This window comes from Marmota marmota, unplaced genomic scaffold (genome assembly GCF_001458135.2).
Source record: "Marmota marmota marmota unplaced genomic scaffold, marMar, whole genome shotgun sequence".
Classification (NCBI taxonomy): Eukaryota; Metazoa; Chordata; class Mammalia; order Rodentia; family Sciuridae; genus Marmota; species Marmota marmota.
The window spans coordinates 3264304-3287081 of NW_025999880.1; the positions used below are offsets into that span (position 1 = coordinate 3264304).

At 36.2% G+C, this 22778-nt stretch overlaps 2 protein-coding genes and 1 long non-coding RNA gene across 9 annotated transcripts in view; 1 reads left to right on the forward strand and 2 right to left on the reverse strand.

The window, feature by feature from the left end:
- The window catches only part of Ints2 (integrator complex subunit 2), a 50432-nt gene extending 37459 nt beyond the window's left edge, over positions 1 to 12973 (reverse strand). The window contains exons 1-8 of one of the 5 annotated variants that reach the window (XM_048788147.1): positions 12885 to 12972; positions 11301 to 11607; positions 10559 to 10697; positions 8377 to 8479; positions 7276 to 7389; positions 4664 to 4794; positions 4250 to 4423; positions 1131 to 1357 (exon numbers count right to left, since the gene is read on the reverse strand). In XM_048788147.1, the coding sequence (XP_048644104.1) occupies positions 1131 to 1357; positions 4250 to 4423; positions 4664 to 4794; positions 7276 to 7389; positions 8377 to 8479; positions 10559 to 10697; positions 11301 to 11607; positions 12885 to 12903 (1214 nt within the window). In that variant the 5' untranslated portion in view covers positions 12904 to 12972. Of the gene's footprint in view, positions 1 to 1130; positions 1358 to 4249; positions 4424 to 4663; positions 4795 to 7275; positions 7390 to 8376; positions 8480 to 10558; positions 10698 to 11300; positions 11608 to 12614 lie in introns of all 5 variants that reach the window. The other 4 variants (XM_015495375.2, XM_048788163.1, XM_048788154.1 and 1 more) reach the window with 4 other exon arrangements.
- Positions 12974 to 16724: 3751 nt separating this feature from the next.
- LOC125612032 lies at positions 16725 to 18835 on the forward strand. The gene is made up of 2 exons (XR_007342294.1): positions 16725 to 16755; positions 18626 to 18835. It is a non-coding gene; the product is annotated as an uncharacterized LOC125612032 (long non-coding RNA).
- Positions 18836 to 21863: 3028 nt separating this feature from the next.
- The window catches only part of Med13 (mediator complex subunit 13), an 85914-nt gene continuing 84999 nt past the window's right edge, over positions 21864 to 22778 (reverse strand). For all 3 annotated transcript variants that reach the window (XR_007342293.1, XM_048788205.1, XM_015495378.2), the window contains one exon: positions 21864 to 22589. Coding sequence is in view for 2 of the 3 variants with exons in the window: in XM_048788205.1 (XP_048644162.1) it covers positions 22457 to 22589 (133 nt within the window). In the remaining variant the exon portion in view is untranslated. The remainder of the gene's footprint in view (positions 22590 to 22778) is intronic.

The window sequence follows — 22778 nt, forward strand, 5'->3', positions numbered from 1 at the left end:
GTGCTCCTTCACTCTGTTCCTCTGGATGCAAATCTAGGATCTCGAAAATGGTGCCAGTGTCAACATTCTCACAGTAAGTCACTTTCCTAAACTTTTCCCTGTAACATTTTTTTCTTTACTACATTTTACCTTTATTGGCTAATTTCCTCTTTTGCTTATCTGTTTTTGTAAAATGTCATTCTATATTATTACTGGGAGAGGAGGAAACAATGTAATACCTATTTGGCTGTGTGAAATGAATAACAGATGTGCTGGGCTCATTCACCAACAGAAACTTAAAAGAAATGCTGATCATGATGCATTCATTATTTACATAGCTGAAGAGCTCACAGCAAAATTTATACTTTATGTAATTATTAAGTTAATAATGTACTGTGATAAGTGACATGTGAACCATATTGAGGAAATGGCATTTTTTAACTAAATTGTAGTAACTGAAATTCACATATATCAGACACATAAATTAAGAACCATACATATTAATACAGGGAGAAATTCTAAAGGTTTCATAAAACTGACTAAAAAACCTTGTGCATCATATCAATTTTTTTTTTTTTTTTAAAGAAAGAGTGAGAGAGAGTGAGAAAGAGGGAGAGAGAGAGAGAATTTTAATATTTATTTCTTAGTATTTGGAGGACACAACATCTTTGTCTGTATGTGGTGCTGAGGATCGAACCCGGGCCGCACGCATGCCAGGCGAGCGCGCTACCACTTGAGCCACATCCCCAGCCCGTATCATATCAATTTTAAAGACTTTATGACCTCAGTTGCAAAAGGAAATATATGAGAGATTCACTTTAGCTGCATGGATCAGGTAAAGGATCTCTCATTCAGTGATCTCGTTGAGCTGTGGTGAAATTAGTTTTCCTTTACAATGTAATTCGAAATTGACAAACTGCTCTGAGCCTTCCCATATTTACATAATTCTACTTGCAATCTGACCAAAATAGATACATACATCCCTGTATAGAAATGCTTGGCACAAGAACTTTAATCTTGATACATGCCAGCTATTACAGGAGCTGAATGAAATCTAAATCCTCAAAATAAAAGCCTTTGGTTCACTTTCTTGGGATTAGAAATAAGAAAGTAAAATGACAAAAAAGGGAAAATATCAAAGTATTGAATACTTGAGTCCAGCGATCCCCATCAAAGCACAGTACAGACGTAAGAGTGCGCTGGCTTTCACAACATGCTCTTCTTTCAGTCCTGAATACACCGACACATTAGGCTCCATTTCCACATCAGCTTCTTCCACAATTCGGGTACTTCTTACTGTGGGAAGAATGCCCATCAACTCCAGAAGAAGCTGCCTCCTCATTTGCCAAAGGACAGAACTGCTGGTCTCTCTTTTTCTCTGTAAGAAATATGAACCAAGAAAAAAAAGAAGGCATGAAGTATTTACTAAATTAGAAGAGTCTCAAACAGATCTGCCCCTCCCCCTCCTTTTTTTTTTTTTTTTTTTTTGTGTGTGTGTGTGTGGTACTAGGGATCAAACCCAGGGCTTTACACATGCTAGGCAAGTGTGAAGGCCCCAGATCTCCCTATTTAAACACTCGAAATTGATGCATGTGAGAAGGTTGTCATAACTTCAGAATCTCATTTTAACAAGCCAAGCAAACTAAAAATCCACTGGTTTGTCTGAAGACTTCTCACACTCTAATTTGGATTGGTTGCAGAGGAAAGACTAAATAATGATAGAAGTTGTAGAATATTATTTAAATGATAGTTTCAAAATCATAATGTACCACAGTATAAAACAATCAGACTTTGGAGACAAAGATCTTGGGTTTAAACCCTAGTACTATAATTAGATAATTATATACTTTAGATACATTAGTTAACCTCTCTGAACTACAATTCCCTTACTAACAAGAAAGTGAATACTTGATTAATATTAATCTTACAGAGCTGTTATAATTAACAGTCTACAAGTCCATAATTACTACAGTTCTTCTGGCAAGAATGTTGTCTCAAGTCATTTTTTATCCTGCAGGGCCTAACACTATGTCTAACATGTAGGAAGCACTCAATGTCTATTAAGAAAATGACTGAACAAAGATAATAAATATGCAAGCAGTTCTAAACTAAAAAGGAGCCAAGTGCTCCTTTTTTCATATTGGAGTCAAATTTCCAATTTTTCATATTAGCATCAAATATGAAAAAAAGGGCTGGGAATGCAGCTCAGTGGATAAGGACCCCTGGGTTTAATCCCCAGGACCATAGGGAAAAAAAAAAAAAAGAAAGATATTATTTGATTCCAATCACAAATTATCCAGAACAGGTAAATTAATTCAGACAGAAAGTAGAATAAAGGGATTTCCAAGGGAGAGGAGGGAAGGGAAGTTTAATGGGTATATATAATGAGTATAGTTTCTGTTTGGGATAATTAAAAGAAAAATCTCATGGTGATGGTTGTCAAACACTGTAAATATTTTAATGCCACTGACCTGTATGCTTAAAAATTATTAATATGGGCCAGATGTGGTGATACATGCCTGTAATCCCAGCTACTGGGGTCAGGGTAATCGACTAAGGCAGGAAGATTCAGCCCCAACAATTTAATAAGGCCCTAAGCAATTTGGCAAGACTCTGTCTCTAAAAGAAATTTTTTAAAAGACCCTATCTCAAAATAAAAATCCAAAAAGGGCTGGCATGGGCTGGGGTTGTGGCTCAGCAGTAAAGTACTCGCCTAGCACATGTGAGGCCCTGGGTTCAATCCTCGGTACCACATATAAATTCACAGAACCACATATAAATAAATAAAATAAAGGTATTATTTGTCCAACTATAACTAAAAAAATAAATACTAAAAAAAAAAGGGCTGGCATGTGGCTTTTAGCTCAGTTGTAAAATGTGTGCCTAGCATTTGAGTTCTGGGGATCTCGACTACCACACAAAAAAAATAAAAGATTAAGTGGTAAACTTTATGTTATGTATCTTTTATCACTACATACATACACACACATACAAAAGAATACATTAAAATTATAGAATATAATTTCTTTAGATGATCCTATACAACAGTTGTCATGAGTCTGATCCACAATCCTGGTGATTTCCAAGATGCTTTCAGGAGGTCCCAGAAAGGCAAAAAATATTTCTTTTAGTAACACTAAGACAATGCCTTTTTTTTACACTATTCTCATAAGTATACAATGAATTTTTCCAAAGGTTTCTATTAAACCACAAGTTGAAAAGATTTGAAAAAAATCTCTATATTAAATAATATCACTACTCACAAAATTTTTTGTTTAGGAAAATATATTTTCCATTAAAAAGATACTATGTTCATATTTCATACTGGTACTATTCCTAATTTTTTTTTTGTAGTTGTAGATGGACAGCATGCATTCATTTTATTTATTTTTATGTGGTGCTAAGGATCGAACCCAGTGCCTCACATGTACAAGACAAGCACTCTGCCACTGAGCTACAGCCCCAGCTCTATTATTGCTACTTTTAATAAATTAAATACATAATACAAAAAAATTTTGGCTTTAATTTTCCCCCGCTTCCAGTACTAAGAAATTAGACCCAGGAGCATTCTTGTTTTTTGGTACTGGGGATTGAACTCAGGGGCCCTTAACCCCTGAGCCACATCCCAGCCCTATTTTGTATTTTATTGCGAGACAGGGTCTCATTGAGTTGCTAAGCACCTCACCATTGCTTGGGTTGACTTTGAACTCGCAGTCCTCCAGGAGCATTCTACTACTGAACTACATCCACAGGTCCCAAACACTTTTTTTTGTTTGTTTGTTTGGAGACAGGGTCTCACTAAGTCTTAAGGTTGCCTGAAACTTGCAATTCTCCTACCTCAGCCTCCTTTCAAGTCATTACAGGCAGTATGATTACAGGCATGCACCACCACACCAGGCTACTGTTAATTTCTAACATGGGAAATATAAAAAGATAAAAATTACATAAACAAAAGTTCTTTCATTTCCTCAAGTATTCCTTAAAAGCTGAGAAAGTCCCTGAAATTAAGTTTAAGAACCATTATTCTGGGCTGGGGCTGTAGCTCAGTGGCAGAGAGCTTGCCTTGCACGTGTGAGGCACTGGGTTCAAACCTCAGCACCACAAGAAAATAAACAAAATAAAGGCATTCTGTCCATCTATAACTATTAAAAAAAATTTTTTTAAAAAGAACCATTATTCTAATAACATCTTCCTAAACATGTTTCTTCTTCCCCTTTTAGTAACTGCCAAAATATCCTGATCCTTAGCCTACAGGGATATATAATCTCACCTGCTGTCCATTTCGGATAAAAGTTCCAAACCATGTCCGGACTTTTGCATTTGTTCCAAGAAGCAAACCACTAACAAAACAAACCAAGTCACTCACTCCATCTTCACAAGCTTCGTTTTTAGTGTGATCCAATGTTAAAGCCACCCCAAGGCCTGGCAAGTGACATTCTTCCACCTAACACAGCAAAGAAAACAAACACAATATTAAAAGGAAAAGAGCCAAAATGTTTCAAAATCTAAAGCATCTAAGTTTAGAGAAAAAAATAAGACAAAACATAAAAACCCAGAGAGGAAGATAACACATCCAGTATGTAATTAAAATCTGCAACCTCTATAAGATTCTAAAACTATCTTAAGAAAAGTACTTTGTCCTAATATAAAGTGCTTTAATTCTTTAAACAATAGGGTCTCTTACCACCATGCCTCGGACCTTCAGGGCCTGAGAAGGATTCATTTTACATAAGAATCGTAAGGCATCCGTTCTGCGCCTTCCTCCAAGACTTTCTTCATCTTGTCGTTCTCCATTTTTTATCAGGCCTCTACAAACTAAATATTTAAGAATCTCTATTATTTTAAGATGTTTTTCACACCAGTCTTTTTAATTTTTTAAGACAGCGTCTCACTAAATTGCTTAGGGCCTTGCTAAGTTGTTGAGGCTGCCTCAAACTTGCAATCCTCCTGCGTTAGCCTCTCAAATCACTGGGATTACAGATGTACACCACCATGCCACGCAAACAGAAGAATTTTTTTAATGTTGCTTTAAATTTTATACACACACACAGGGGATGACTCAGGAGCAATTAACCACTAAGCTATAACATCCCCAGCCTATTCTTTTTGAGACAGGGCCTCACTAAATTGCTGAGTCTAGCCTTAAACTCGCCATCCTCCTGCCTTGCCTTCCAAATCACTGGGATTACAATGCCCAGCTGAAAAGAAGTATCTAAGTGGATATCACACAAGGAGCAAACAGACAAAGTCAGGAATTATAACCCCAGATCCAGTACTTTTCCTCCCTGGAAAAATTACAATTCACAGATCACTTTGCTTAACAAAAGTTGTTTTTACTTTTATATCACTCAGACCCAAATAACAATCTTCAGTTATTAGTACTTTAAAAGAAAGGTGAAATTTCTTCATTGATTTTTCTAAATTTATACCCAGTACTTTTGGCAAACTGTCAGTAATAAAGCTTAAAAAAAATGGTCTGACTGTTGATATTTCTGATGACATATATCTCATATTGCTCTTTGACTGTATTGCAGATGTCTCCTCTTTGCTCCCTCAGCATAGAGATCACATCTTCTAGTTGTCTGACATATTTTACTGGTATAACATTGGGGTATAATGGCAAAAAGAAAAAAAATTAGGGCTACATACTCACTATACTTAAATTTGCAATGTCAATACAATTTTGAAATTCCTGAGCTTGGCATACCTATAATGAATACTCACTAAAAACTTTCAAAAGATAAAATCTGATGGGGCTGGGGTTGTGGCTCTCAGTGGTATAGCGCTTGTCTAGTACGTGTGAGGCACTTGATTCGATCCCTAGCACCACATAAACAAATAAAATAAAGGTATTGTTTCCATCTACAAATTAAAAAAAATATTTAAAACAAAATGAAAAAATCTGAAATAGAATTCCATAAAATATCTCTTCCTAGAACTAAAAAAAAATAAAAGAAAGAAAGAAAATTAGGTCCTAGCTGAGCACAGTGGTGTATGACTATAGTCCCAGCCAGATACTAGAGCTACTAGGGACCTGCTGAGGTAACAAAGAGAGACCCCCCCACACCTCAAAAAAAAAAAAAAAAAAAGATCCTACTGTGAGGATGGCCTTAGGCCTGAGTCTAAGCAAATCCATTTTAAAAACTCCAGCTTGAAACCTATAGTCTCACCAGGCCTGCCTAACAAGAGCCCACAAGTGTGGCCCTCAGGCAGAAACAAGTCACTTCCCCCATCCTAATAAACTGGTGAAAAGATCAGGGTGGGGATAAGATATTTTAACCCCTGGATAAATGATGTCACTTAGAAATCCGGTGGCAGCTGATAAGGACTGAAAGGGGAGTCGAAAGCCCCACAATTTGGTATAAATAATACAGCAAGTGAACAGACATTTAGCCAGCCAACAATGATGCCCTCACACTGAGATCCTAATGAGGTCTTAGACTGACACTCCAATTCTTCTGCCTGAACCTCTGTGTTGTCCTCACTGCTCTCAAATTCTACAGCTATATCTTGAACCTGGTGAGAGCAGCAACTTCTCCTAGCCATCCTCTCCTCAACCTGCCGTCAGCTCCACCCCAGAAGAAGCCTCCCTTGGTTCCTAACCTGATCATGGCGGTCTGAGTGAGTGCCTATCTGCTGGACTAAGGCTTGCGACTTTTGATCTGACACTTGAACTTAGCACACAAAGGGAATGTCTGTCATTAGCCTGTCATGATTAAGTATGTTTGCAGTGCTTAGAATTAATTAATCTAGAAATGTTTGGTTGTGAATTAATTAATCTAGAATTGTTTGATATGAATTGATTCTGTCCATTGTAGTGCCTAGTATTAAGGATTGTTGTTTTCTTGATTAAGAACCTATAGAAGGCTGGGGATATGGTTCAAGCGGTAACACGCTCGCCTGGCATGCGCGGGGCACTGGGTTCGATCCTTAGCACCACATAAAATAAAATGAAGATGTTGTGTCCACCAAAAACTGAAGAGTGGGACTGGAGTTGCAGCTCATCAGTAGAGCGCTTGCCTAGCATATGTGAGGCATTGGGTTTGATTCTCAGCACCACATATAAATAAGTAAATAAAATAAAGGTCTACCAACAATTAAAAAAAAAATAAAAAGAACCTATAGAGTAAAATTGTATTAAGTGATTTGAGTGAATAAAGCATTGAAAAGGGCAAAAGCACATGGACATTCTTTATTTCTCCCCCTCGACTGAGTAAGTTGCACCTTTTGCCCATCGCAACACCTATATATGCCCAACCAAATGTTTCCAATATTCCATTTTTAAATTATATTTACCTTCATTAAAACTATCAGGAACATTGGCCACCAAGAGACACAAGAACCAAGCACCATTTCTAACATGTAGCAAGGCTTCAGCTACATCAACTATAGGAAGCAAGGAAGGGAGCTCTATAAGAAAACAAAATCAATAGCACTATTAAAATAAGATATTGCATTATGTTAAATATAAATGTCTTTTGATATTTCAAAAATGCCACCAAAATGCAACTAAAATACTTATTTTTCATAGTCTAGAGCTGAGCTGTTCAGTAGGATAGCTATTAGCCACACATGAATAGTTAAATGATACTTAAAATAGTTCATTTCCTCAGTCACACTGCTAGATTTCAAATAATCCACAGTCACACATGGCCAATGGCTACTAACTGAATAGCACAACACAGAATATTGCAGAAAGTTTCATTGAATAATGTTGGTATAAAAAGAAATTTTCACAAAATTCTTTGCATTTTCATTTTATATCATACATATAGTATAAAAAATCTGGAAAATACAAAAAGGTAAATAAAATTAAAATTAGCTCTAATCCATTACTCAACATTAACATTAAATATTTTATTTAAATTCCTCCCATGGATATTGTTTTTGTCTTAAATTTTAACAACACTGGGACTATATTTTATTTACTACTCTGCCCTTTGCTTTTTTCATTTAAACATACTATAAACATTTTCCAAAATCATTAAGCAGTAAAATCATTAAACCAAATAAACCATCTTAATGTGTACATAATATTCCATACTATAGAAATAAAATAACTCACTTACTGATTGTTCTACCACTAGTCTTATTTATTTATTTATTTCGGTACTAGGGAAATGAACCTAGAGGTGAGCTACATCCCCAGCCCTTTTTATTTTTAACTCAAGTTTTTACTAAGTTAAACTTGCCATACTCCTTTCTCAGCCTCCTAAGTCATTGTAATTACATATATAGGCCACTGCACCCAGCCTACTAGTCACTTTTATCTTAAACTTTTCAGGCATATTTTTAGTAGATGATCCCTAAAATAACAACATTCCACCCCAAGAAGTTAAATAGTATCATTCAACAAGAAACTATATCTGAAATGTATCTTTGTACTAAATATAATACCTGCTTGTAAAATACAAAGTACATCTGCAGCTTCCTCCAAATAGACTGGACTCTCAAAAAGCTCAGAAGACTTGAAAAAAAATTCTCCATTGGATTCAGACACCTTTAAAAAAAAGAAAAAATAATAACTGTATTAATATCAGACAATAAATTAAATCCCTATTTTTATAATTACTAGTTGAGCTCACAAAATATGTCTCTTAATATGTTACTAATATACTGTAACGGGATATACAATATTGGTTAATTTCAACCATTTTGAGCCACAATTACTATTCAGACATGGTAACATTAATCTCTAGCACTGATTTCTATATATATATTTGGAGTTATCCGAAATTAAAGACTAAGGCAAAGAAATTATCTAGGCATGCTATTCATATAAAATGAAGCTTAAGAAAGTCAAAAACTGGGCTGGGGTTGTGGCTCAGTGGTAGAGCACTTGCCTAGTATGTGTGAGGCACTGGGTTCGATTCTCAGCACCACATATAAATAAATGAATAAAGTAAAAACATAATCAATGTCTTAAAAAAATAAAAAACAGAGTCAAAAACTGAGCCAAGCATAGTGGTGCACATCTGTAATCCCAGCTACTCTGGCAGCTGAGGTAGGAGGAGGCAAGCCTGTGCAATTTAATAAAATCCTGTCTCAAAATTTAAAAAAAAAAAAAAATTTTAAAGGGGCTTGCAGTGTAGAAAGTTGAAAAGCACCCCTGGATTCAATCCCCAGTATAACAACAAAAAATCTGTAAACTTAAAACAGCATTTTAACAATATAAATTCATGTTCAATTCTAAAAAATAAACAAATAAAAAGGCTGGGATGTAGAGTCACTGAGTTCAATCTCCAGTACCACCAAAAGAAAAAAAAAAAAGATGCAGAAAAGTCTGGGTTGAAATTAAAGAAGATCAGTATAGTGGGAAAGAATTAAAGAATTACTTGTGATAGGAAAAATTTTTGAATGATTTGTAATATAACCTTAAAAACTTTAATCTAAAACTAGCTAAAAAGCTAGACATGGGGCTGGGGATGTGGTTCAAGCGGTAGCGCACTCGCCTGGCATACGTGCGGCCCGGGTTCGATCCTCAGCACCACGTACAAACAAAGATGTTGTATCCGCCGATAACTAAAAAATAAATATTAAAATTCTCTGTCTCTGTCTCTCTCTCTCTCTCTCTCTGTCTCTCTTTAAAAAAAAAAAAAAAGCTAGACATGGTGGCACACACCTGTAATCCCAGTGACTTGGAAGGCTGAGGCAAGATGATCCCAAGTTGTAGGCCAGCCTCAGAAATTTAGTGAGACCCTGTCTCAAAATAAAAATCAAAAAGACTGGGGATGTAGATCAACACCCTTGGGTTCAATCCCAACTATGAAAAATAAAAAATAAAACTAACTACCCCAACCCCATGCACACACAACAGTATCCTCTTTAAAAACAGAACTGGAATTTTTTTATCCATGATTTTAAAACTACTGTATTTACTAAAAATTAACTGACCCCGAAATTCCAATAGTAAATAATTTTGCTTCTGAAACCTTGGGTCTAATCTCATATGTCATTTTAATATGAAAACCCAATTTAGTTCTTCACAGATTCCAGAAAATTTAGAACATTTAAATTCAAAGTTTCATTTAACCATAATTACCAAGAAATCCATGACAAAGTAATGTATAATTTTTCTAAGAGAAGAACTTTAACTCTTTAGTATAGCAATTAAATCATCTAGTGAGGCTAGCCAATCAATCACCCTACATCCAAATTAGTTTTGTACTCCTTACTCAGTATCATATGACATATTTGATGCTTATCTAGTACCTAAATGAATTACACAATTTTTTCAGTTATATTTCACTACATTAAATGAGGCAAATTACATCTCTAAAGGTACTACCAAACTTGGTATTTTTACAAATTTTGAGATCAGTTCCTTTCTAAATGTCAAGCCCTTGTATGGATTCCATGGGGGCAGGGGGCGGGGGGGGGGTTGGCAATCCCTATGATAGAGGATGCAGAATGGGCATAAGTGGGGGGAAAAAAAAAAAAAACTAGAGAAAGTCTTTAAGGCATGCTTTTAATCTCCTTTCAGTCGTTGAAAGGAAAACATATCAAATAGAAATACCACACTGCCTGCTCTCTTGCCTCCATTTTTGTCTACTTTGAGCTATGGTTAAAAATTAAGCACCTTGTTCATAATGGCCAACAGTTCACTAAGCACAAGACGCAATCGACGAGGTGAATCACTGTGCTCAAATTCTAATGTTAGTCCGTGTTGAAGTTGTGATACCAGGATGCTCTCTCCACTGCCTCCTCCAAGTTTATGCCTAATAAGTACAAACATATAAAACAACTATTATAGGAACAATGACATGGAAATAATTGCATAAAATTATCCATTACTAAAATACCCTAGGAATTATACACTTTAAATATTCACTATTACTTCTGAAATACTAGTTTGCCCATATATTTCAGAAATTCACAAGGTGTGTAAAGACTGCCTCACATAACTCATAGTTAACATTCACTTCCCTTAATAACACTGGCTTATTTCCGGATTCACAATGGGTAGGGAAGGTTATAATATCAGCCCAGAATCTTTAGATATCAGTGTGATGTTAAACACCTCCCAAGTGATTTCTATAAACCATTCTAATCTAGTGGAAGCTATCATACCCACTTCCCACCAAGAATTACTGACTAATCAGTTTACCCTAAACACAATAGTACACGGCCATATTTTCCTATGCAAGATTTTATAATACAGAACTCACAAGTTCCTACAATTTTAACTATAAATAGAAAAGACCTAAATAAAACACTCTCCAAAATTTACATTCTCGTTTTTCTCTCTGCTCTGAAAATTTTTGACTTTCTACTCTTTGGAACATTCAAATAAATCCAAATCCATATATTATACAACATACCTAAGCTGTTGTTCTTTGCTGGCATCTTGTTCTAAAGCATGAAAATCCACAGACAACAAAGCAACAATGGAGTTGACAGCTTCCACTCCAGAGAGAAGGCGAAGGATAAGTTTTTTATCCTGAGCCCAGCTTTGGCTCTGGTCAGCAGGAGCACAGAGTGCCATCCGCACCAAGCAGGGAAGCAGAAGTCTTAATTCTGGATCACTTAAAGATGCCAAGCGAACAACATCCACCTTCTGCATTGCCTCAAAAGCAAAAGGGCTGACAAACTGAAGGCTTGTGCACTCAGTCATTATCACTGTTGATCCTAATGATTAAAAATAAATAAATTAATAAAAAGTAGAGCTATAATTTCCACATGTATGTACACTCCTCTTTTTAAAAACCTGAAAAATGTGATAGATTATTAATAGGTCTCTATGTTGGCAATGTTCCTGGCAATGTTCCAAGACCAGCTTTCCCTGTATCCCTACCTTCTACTGCCATCTGGAAAATGAAAAAGAAAACAAGAATATACCAGTGTCTTTTCCAGCCTTAGGAGTCTTCTGCTCTAATACAGAAGAAGTATATAAAGTCCAGAGAATTAAGTTACAGGTCCAAAGTAGTATTAGTAGTTAATGGCGAAATCCCGAAGTTGAACCCTCATATACTATATACCATTTCAAGGCTTTCTTTTCTTCAACAGACCAGTCACATGAGATCCACAAAACGTGAATGAAAGTAAATGAATGGCCATAGCCATACTTTTGCAGCATCACCCGCCTAACCAACAGGTGTAAGGAATTGTTGGGCTTCTTTTTCCCACACTACTGGACATGGAAACACTGGCCAACCACCTCACTGGCCAAAAATAATGTCAGAGTTAAGGCTCTATAGACCACAACACTATCCTATGTCTCCTGCGTTACTGGGTAAAAAAAAGCAGATGTTTGTGGGTGCAATTAGCTAAGAGAGAAAGGCGAGTGCCACTCTGGCAGTCGTGTATCTTCAGAAGTAATCAAAGACACCAAAAAAGGGAGAGGGGGCCACCGACCGAGCAGGTAGCCAAAGCCGTCCTCTCTTAAGACCGACCAACTAGCAGAACCGTGGGAGGAAAGAGCCCTGGGAAGAAACTTTGCTTTGCTTTCAAGCAGGAGCAGCTGGTCTTTTAGTAGAGGGGTGGGCTGATGGAGCAGAGGCTCCAAGAACCAGCGTTCACAGGTCTTACTCCAGGGACAAGGAGAACCAACAAGTCCCTCAGTCTGAAATAAGTCTGACCGGCTGCCGACAAAGACCTGGGAACGCGCTGAGATCTGAGAAGCGGACGCTTCGTACCTTAAAATCTACCCTCCAGTCTCAAGGGACCCCTCTCGAATTCCGCGTCCTAGAGGCGGGACTCGGCAGAAATCTAGAGCGCGGTCCGAAGTTGGGCCTAGCGATAATCCGGATCCCCAAAACTCTAACTGTGCCCGAGTCGATTCGGGCACCAAGAACTTAGACGGTGGGACCAACCGAGTCGTCGATAAGATGGGGACAGGCTGGGGACACCGCACAAAGGCAGAATCGAGCCTGGAGAGAGGGAAAAGCAGAGGAGCTTTTTTCAACCTGCACCCAGCACCTTCATTCATCCCCAGCGTCTGGCTCCCGCCGGCCACCGTACAGAACTGAGAGGAAGGGTGGCAGCAAAAGGAAACCCAGAGACGTCGGCGTCGACGCAGCGGTGCGCGTGCGCGTGCGCGTGCGCGTGCCCGCCCCTTCCTCCACCCTACTTGCCCTGCCTAGGTTATTTAGATGACACACCGTGTAAATGTTAAAGTTATTCCTCCTCTTCTTGGACCGCAACCGAACTCTACCAGAGGCTGTGCCTACCCAGCACCAAAATTATAAAATCCAAGGATTTGTAGGAGAATTTGAAAAGTAATCTAACCCTAAGCCTTACATTCTTCGACCTCACACACCCAGGAGTCAAAGGAAAAAAACGCCTTTTGGATAAATTTAGTTTCCTTAGGTCCTTCCGGGAAGGTGGGTAAAATTTCAGGAATTCTCTGGGACTCCTGTTCAAAATTGTTAGTGCCTGCAAAGAAGATCCAAAGCTTTGAACAACTTTTCAAAAGATGTCTGATCACCTAGAAGGTATCCACTAATCTATGTATCTTCAGCATTTATTTCAAACTATTTCTTGTTCTTCGTTTAGTCAGCATATATTTGGCACCTTCTATTTACCAGGTATTTTGCTAGGAGATGGAAACAAAAGTTTGGTTTGGCTTGGTACCAGCGATTAAACCCAGGAGCGCTCAACGACTGGGCCACATCCTCAGCCCCCTTTTATTTTCATGTTTTCTATTTTGAGACAGGATCTCGCTAAATGGCTTAGGGCTGAGTTGCTGAAGCTAGCCTCAAACATGAGATCCTCCTGCCTCAGACTCCTGAGTCGCTGGAATTACAGATGTGTGCCACCACACCTGGCCCAAACCAAAGTATTTTACAAAGATAAAGTACAGTGTACTTTCTAATTGACAGAGGGATAATCTCTAAAGGTTTGACTTTCAATTTACAAGAGCAGCACAGCAAGAAAGGAACTAATGGTGACGCATTGACTCTGGAGACTGAGACAGGAGGATGGCAAATTAAGGCCAGCCTCGGCAACTTAGTGAGATCCTGTCTCTAAACTAAAAAGAAGATGGGCTGGGGATATGTCTCAGTGGTTAAGGGCTGAGCACCTAGATTTCATCCTTGATACCAAAAAAAAAAGAAGAAGAAGAAGAAGAAAATAATTGTGTGTTTGAGTGTTTTCCAATGTTTCTCAAAATTTTTTTCCACCTAACCCAAGTAATACATTTCACATTGTGACCCAGAACACACATTTGCATATATCCATATGTTGTATAAACTTATGTTCCATCTAAAACAGATAAAACACATACCCATATCTGCATGTAAACAAACGTTCATAAAATAATACACATTCCACAGAATACATATTCTATTTCCTTTATTTAAATTGGCCAATCATTACATATTTAAGTCTATTATTGGGTTACAAACTGTACAAAAAGAAAAAAATCTCTTTTTAACTTAAGGCCTCACACATGCTAAACACTAAACACATCGCTGAGTCACATCCCAGCTTTTTTTATACTTTATTTTGAGACAGGGTCTTACTAAGTTGCTGAGGGCCTTGCTAAATTGCTGAGACTGGTTTTGAATTTGGGATCCTTCTGCCTCAGATACCTAGTTGCTGGGATTACAGGCATGTGCCACCGCAACCAGCTCACTGTTCCTTTTTTAAGCTAATAATTATTAATGACTTCTTTGTTGAAAAGTTGCTAGGCACTGTGATAAGTGTTTTATATCTAGTATATCATTTAATCCTTTGAAGTAGGTAAAAGTTTCCATTTTAGAATTGTGGAAATTAATCTCATAGGAATTAATTAATCTTCATAGGAAGAGTAAGGAGGATGAAAGTGGAAGAGATGGGTATGAATTACATGATTTTTCATATACTTTCCAACACTGCTTATGATCCTGTGATCACTATCAAGAAACATGCGGATCCAGTATCTTCATCTAGCAAGTTATATTCACATAGATGAGGCTGACACGTAACTTTCTCAAAAAGTCTCCCTCTCCCCCTTTCCATTCTTAGTGAATTATCACCACCAGCTTGAGTTGCTCAAACTAGAAAGCTACAACTCACGACTCTATCCCTATCAACTTTCTGAAGTCTTGTTTCTAGGGATCAAACCCAAGGACACTTGACCACTAAGCTGCATCTCCAGCCCTATTTATTTATTTATTTATTTAGAGACAGGGTCTTGCTACATTGCCCAGGCTGGCCTCAAATTTGCAATCCTGCCTCAGGCTCTCAAGTCTCTGGGATCACAGACATGCACCACCATGCTGCTGTTCAAGTCTTTCAGATCCTTGAAACATCATGTTTACTTGTGAAATCATTTTGATAATCATTATATAGAATTTGGATACTTTTGTGAGAAAAGATTTAGCCAAGAACTTTTTTTTTCTTTGTGGTAATGAGGTTGAACCCATGGGCACTCTACCACTAAACTACAAATCTAGCCCTTTTAATTTTTTGAGACAGGGTTTAGCTAAATTGCCCAAACTGGCCTCAGCCTTGCAGTCACTGGGATTACAGGAGGGTGCCACCATGAGCTTTTAAGTTTTATTTGTTTCTTCTCAGGCCAACTATACTAAAATCAGTTTTTAAATAACCTTACAGTTTGTATGTTTAATTAGGCAGATTCTCATTGCAAATAGTAAGCCTACAGATTAACCCTAAATCTAGTTGCTTATAAATCCCATAATCTTTGATTTTCGTAGGACTAGCTTATATTATGATGGTGTACCTTTTTGTTATTAAATAAAGTATTTAAGGAAATAATCCTCTTTTTTTTTTTTTTGGTACTGAGGATTGAACCCAGGGGTGCTCAACCACTGAGCCACATCCCCAGCCCTTTTTTATATTTTATTTAGAGACCGGGTCTCACTGAGTTGCTTAGTGCCTCACTAAATAGCTAAGGCTGGCTTTGAACTCTGGATCTTCCTGCTTCTGTCTCTGGAGCTGCTGGGATTACAGGCATGCGCTATTGCGCCCAGCCAAGAAAATATACTTTTACCAAATCTGTTTTTTCCTCACATTTTAATATCTCTGAAATTTTAATGTCTTAAAATGGCAGCATAAATAAATACAAGTTTTGGTGTCAGGTTTGATGAAACACATTATACAGTTCCTATATTTTGTTTAAGTCAAAGGAAAGACTTTCTTGGATAAACATTCTTCTTTTGACTGGCTTTCTTGGATTTACTCTTCTCTACTTTATTTCTTAGACTGGAGGAATAAGGAAACAGAAAAAAAAAAGCAAAGCACATTTAACTACTGTTTTAGGTATACTATGTGCTTTTGTTTTTGCATAAATAAGCTTCAAAAAATCAATGCTCTTTGGAAATAAAATCTACAAGTACACACATAGACCTTAGAAGACATGTTTCTCAGCCTAGAACTCTTTTTTAGAGTTATTCTCAGTTTATAACTATTTGATCTTACATCTCTCCCTTGTTTTAGCCTGTCGAGATCTTTGACTTTTACACAAGCTTTCTGCTTTAGCTTTGGTTAAGCAGATCATATCTTCACTTGTAGTTCAACATGAGACATCCCTGGGGGTTGACAGTTCCACCAACCCAGTCTCTTTGGTCTGATTGTTTAACCAGTTAAGAAATCAACTCAGCTACTAAAATACTTTTCTACTGTGGAATAACGTTCAACTTCTTTATTGATGAGCTCAGAAGACAAGAGATTTTTTTATGGTCTGACTTCTCTCCAGCTTGGACTCCTTCCTTATGTGTCTCCAACTTGGGCTTCTGCCTGGTGTCTTTCATCAGTGAANTAACTCCTTTGAGCATATACTAAGGAGTGGGATAACTGAGTCAAATGGTGGTTCCATTTCAAAACTTTTTTGTTGTTGTTGTTTTTTGAGGAGTGGGTATTGGGGATTGAACCCAGGGCCTTGTGCATGCAAGGCAAGCACTCTACCAACTGTTTACCTTTGTAAAGCACTCTACCAACTGTTCCCTTTTTACCTTTTTTAAGGTTCCTCCAGTGTTCCCATGTTAAGAAACCTTTTCCTGACAAACCATCTACCTTTCACTAGATTAGGTATCCCTCCACTATGTTTCCAGAAGACCCTTTGCTTCCTTCAGTCACAGTACTTTAGACATTGCACTTTAATAAAAAGACTTAACCAGAAAGTGAGTACTTTGAGGGCAGGAACCATGTTTTCTATGCCCATGGTAGAGTATAGCACTTAATACTGATTGGTTGAATTTCATATTCAAACATATGAAACCTCACTAAATAAGCTATTAAATGTCTATTGCCATAATATATCAATTTATCAACGTTGTCAAAGGAATGAGATTGATGTCAGTTATTCCCTTTTGTATATGTACTGCATTATGTCATACCACTTTAAGGTGAGGAGTTTAATTATGTTTACACAACTGTTTCCCAGTAAACTGAGGACTTACGAATAGAGATTTATTATACGTAATCAATTATTTTGTTATTTTAGTGAAACTATACCAGCTTTTAATGTTGGTTAAAATGTTGCTAGTAGTTTCTGGGACCTATCTTTTAAAAACCTTAAAAACTAGAAAAGTTGCCCCCCCCCCTTTTTAAAGAATCTTTAACTTTTCCACAGCATTTCTGAAATCATTTGCAAGTTCTTTCACAACCCAGGATATAATTCATGTGGATATGGAGATTTAAGCAAAAAGTTCCTTGAAATAAGTTACCTTAGGTTGGAATTCCATTAAAAGCATAGTTCTTAAATTTTAGAGCTTGATAATTTCAAGTTTTTTTTTGGAGGGGGGTAGGGGTGATGCTAGGGATCAAACAGAGTCTTATACATGATAGCTCTACCACTGAGCTATATCCCCAGACCATGAATTTTCTTTTATTACTGATTGAAATCAGGGGATGCTACACCACTGAGCTTATCTCCAGCCCTTTACATACATACATTATATACATATATATCTTTTAATTTTTAAAATTGGAATGGGTTGAGACAGGAAGGAGGTAAAGTAGGGGGGTGGGTATGGTGGTGAATGCCTGTAATTCCAGTGACTTAGGAAGTCGTGGAGGCAGGAGGATTGCAAGTTTCAAGGTCAGTCTCAGAGAAGACTGTCTCAAAATAATAAAGAGGGCTGTGGAAGTGGCTCTATGGTTAAAGTGCCCCTAGGTTCAATCCCCAGTACCAAAAAAAAAAAAGTGGGGGGGCTAAATTTGGACTAGTATGTTTGTATGTTTTCCATCCTTTTTCTTGCTAAAAACATATTTAAAAATCCTTTTCACCACCTTTAAGCAGCTTTCTAAGTCTTCATTCTGGATTTGACTTTTCTAAGAACAATGGGTATTAAACAATCATCCTTCATACCTTTATAATTGTCAAAATTTGTTTTGCATCTTCCTTTGAGGTTCACAAAGCTGATTAGAAACATTGGTTATTGGGCTGGGGATATAGCTCAGTTGGTAAAGTGCTTGCCTTGCATGCACATTACCCTGGATTCAATTGCCAGCACCACCCCAAAAAAGAAAGGCTAGGCATTATTGTGTTCAATTACCAATGAGCAAATGGAAATTATAAAGATTAGGCGTTTTGCCTGAATTCACAGCCAGTCTGTGGCAAACCTTGGAGGAACTATTTCAAAATGACCACAATACTTTTGGTATATGTCCTTAAGAGACAAAAATGTTTTAAGATGGAAATATTTTCAACAGAATGAGACACCACAATGAAGGCTTCATGAATAATTTATTCCATTTGAAGTTTTTTTTTTTGTTGTTTTTTTTTTTTTTAAAAAGTATAAACCTTTTCATTTCCTCAATCACAATTTGTACAACTCAGTGTTATGGCATTCGGCAGCAATAGTGTTTGTTCCTTATTCTTTTTTGTCACGTTAAAAAGAAAAGCAATTGGACCATATTAAATGTCACTGCTAAACAACAACTTTAAAACGCCCCTTCATAAAGTGACCAAGCCATTTTGAGAGGGTTGATGCTGACATGTCCAGTAATGACGTTACAATTTGTAGTTTAAACTCAGTAACTTTTAAGGTCCACATATCCAGTTTACTTTGAAAACTAAAGCTATTTTAAAACTTCATGAATATATCAACCTGAGGAGTATTTTAGGTCCCAAATCCAGTTTTTAAATTTATACTCCACAAAAAATAACATATATAAAAAATTTAAACCACAGTTCTGGGCCCATTAAAACACCAAGAAAAAACAAAAGTTTTAAGATTTCCAGCTGATTTTTGAGGGATGGGACAAAAATATATATGTTAAAACATTTTTTCCTTAATTTAGACAAACTAAAATATTAAGAGGAAACCCAGACCAAAATATCACTCATGCAACATTAAGTGTATTAATAGACTAATATGCAATGCCATAGTGGATGAGTAGCAAATTATATGATGCAATAGCATTTAAAAACTTCCTCTTAATCTATTCAATTTGAACATTTTAAATAATGCAACATAGTATTTTGATATTACAGTATTAACATAGTGCTTGATTAAAGATCTGCAAATCTTTGTAGTAACACATTAAGTTAAAAAATTACCTCAGAAGGTAAATATGAAGACGAAAAGAGAATATTTTAATACAGTAATCTGTGCCATACTGACAATTGAGTACGAATACAGCTGAGGATAGTTGACTAAGTAGTAAGAGCTTAATTTTAGTGGTTTAAGAAAAGTTTAGAAATATTTAAAAATTACAGCTACTTTAAAATTTAAGGATTACATATAAGTACACTTGGTGGCCTTCTGGCCAAATAATAAGGTGTACAGAAATTTATTCATACAGTGTTAATTCACAGTCCTGATAACTGAATGGCTTGCATAAGAAAGGTATGGCTAGATGTTTCTCACTGGCTGGAAGCAAACATTATATAACTAATCTTTTAAATGCCAAAATACTGAACTTCCACCCTGCTTCATAATGGATAACTGCACAAAGAACAGACATTAGCACTGTAACAAAGAAGTCAAGGTGTTCGTAACTCACTGGTACAAAGTATAATATTTTGCTTGCTTATTTAAGTAAAACAAAACTACCCATACTTGTCTGTGACAGTACATTAATAAGTCAGATCCATCATCCTGCACAAAATGCTTAATTTCTTTTTTTCTGAGATAAGTCAACTGACCTTTTCTAATGGCTATTTAATAACTTTCTATTTGAGTGTGAACCGATATATGAAGGGAAGAAAAGTTTTATCAGTAAATCCTGTATATTTGGGAACTATTCCGATTCCTACATAAAAAGGAATTGTATACTGGGTTCCCTCCTTATGGCTCCATATAAAAGAAACTGTCAGGGAATAATTTTTTAAAAAATCTATTTTCAAACTGAGGTTTGGTTACTGTAGGTTAGCAATTTTTCAAACAACTGAGAATATAACTTTTATTTTTTAAAGTCACTATTAGCTAAGTATATAAAAAAAATACTCTTTTTATAGAAATTCCAAATAAGCATCTTTTCCCTCAAATCTCAGACAAGTTTTTTTTTTTTTAAAGAAAGTACAGAACAAAACATGCCAACATATCTGTGGTGTGTTAGCATAATTGAAAAACAAATGCAGAGATGTGATCTTTAAATTTAATATCAAAATATGCTGACCACTGGGATTTCATTATAATCTTAATGATTGAAAACTTTTGTCACCAATTTTGTTTTTATAGAAAAAAGACTTGCTAATGTTTTCATTTACACAATTTGAAGAAGTTATACTGTTCATAAGAAAGTGATATTATGCTAAGCATATAGTACTTACAAAACAAGTTTCAGTTAAAAAAAAAAAAAAACACTGAATTAGAGTTTTGTAAATACAACTGATTTCATCCTTGTAGATAATTAGTGAACATACAAATAAGAATTTTGCTAGACTGCTTCCAAGAAAGATTAGGTAGACTTGGCGACTGTGAATTCAAGTCAGCAATGCAGGTAGAAAGCTAACTTGGGCTCTCTTGTGAGCAGCACTGTAGAAAGGATTTTTCAAGGGGGTAAAAGCCTGCATAAAAGCAGTTATATTGGCATGTGCAAACAAGAAGGGGGAAAGCTGTGTTGAAGGAAGGGGTGAATTAAAGTCCCTAAAATTCAAGTCCCTTCTTTAGGGAGGTGAGAACCTCCTTGGCATATGCCCTACCTTAATTTGAGCTGTGTTATAGAAAAGTACAGACTCTGGTGTTTGGGACTGCCATCTCCAAACCAAGAAAATTAAATAAATAAAAAGGCAAAGGGAAACAGGTTAAGTTTAGAAAATGGTTTTTTCACTAGTGGAATAGAGTCTGAATACCAGAATTCACTGAGAATCTATTTACACCACAGTTTGATTGCACACACACACCCATACATATGCATACTCTCACACACATTCCCAATCTTTAATTTAAAAAAAAAAAAAAAAAAAGTCAAACAATCAAGAGTGACTGCTCTTAAAATAATTTGTAAAATGCCTAGAGCTGGGCTAAATTTCAACCTTATAGCAGATCCTGCAGATAAATTTCATAATTAATAATATTCCCATGCCTAAATTGCCACTGTTAAAACTGAAAAAAATTTAAGCATGTAACATTAAACACCAAAATTAGTTTAAGCATTCAGTAGCAAATGTTTTTCTTGTAAAACTAAGTTTCTTTCACTGGAAATGGCCTGAAATATTAGTCATAGCCCTAAACCATAGTACAAAATATAACTGAAGAATTCTCATTTTATTCTAAGTTAAACCACCTAACAATATCACTTGTATATTGCCATCATGTTATTCTGTAAAGATGTGATATATAAAATGCTGTAAGACCCGGTACCTTTTCAATTTATAAACACAGTGAACTTCATTACTGTACATGTACTCTGCAACTACAGCTTAGCTGTAAATCCTCCACACACAATGGTATGGACATTATTCCCCCTCTATCCCCATTAAACTGTACATTGAGACAATACAAATTTACTGTCCCACCCACCCCGTTACAAAAAAATAATACTCTAAAAGCAACCCTACTGCAACTTTTTAATTAAGACGATTACATATATTTTAGACCAATTGCTTTAAAGCAAGAAGGCAGTATAAACCTTCTAGGAAAATTTTTATAAAAGAGGTTAAGAAATATAAGACAATTTATACATTTAAAAACTTACAATAAATAAGAGATGCAGGCATTTTTGAATACTAGATACTATAATCCAATACAAGAACATCTTGATGTTCTAAAGCCATATGTTGAAAATCATTGTTCCTCATGTTTCCTCTCCATGCTTTTAATATTCATTTAACATGACTGGGTACTATGGCTCATTACTTTTCACAAATACTGTGACCGGAAAAAAAAAAAAAAACGTTAATTTTTGCTACGAAAATGTTATAATACGTTTTATATGATCAGTCATCATCCCTAAAGAGTTCAGTAGAGTCAATGAAAAATAGCAGGGTTATAGCCCCTCCCCCCAAGTCAAAACAATATTTGTTGAAGTAATAAGAATTAGACCCCATCACAAATGACTTTCACTGAGAAGATAATAACTTAATCCTGCAGCAAAATATCCTTTTTTCCTTGTTCTTTTCTTGCAAAGTTCCAACAAATGAAGATCACAGCATATTCATGATAAAGTTGTATAACTGATTCAGCACCACAAAATGAATTGGGAGACATGAGCGTCTGTCCTGGATTGCAGGGTCACAGGTTAGCCAGGAGAGTGCATTGTACTGTTCCAAAACAAACCTGAAAAGCAAATAAAACATGTAAGTCATTTATCTATTTCCAGTATAAATTTCAGAAGTAGTTTTCAATTACAGTATCTAAGATTCAAAGCTCCTCAAAAGTCCTTGGGGAGAAAGATAATTAATTTCATGAAAAACTGTTCTTAGGCGAGGGATGTTTGTAGCTCAATGGTACAGCACTTGCTCAGCA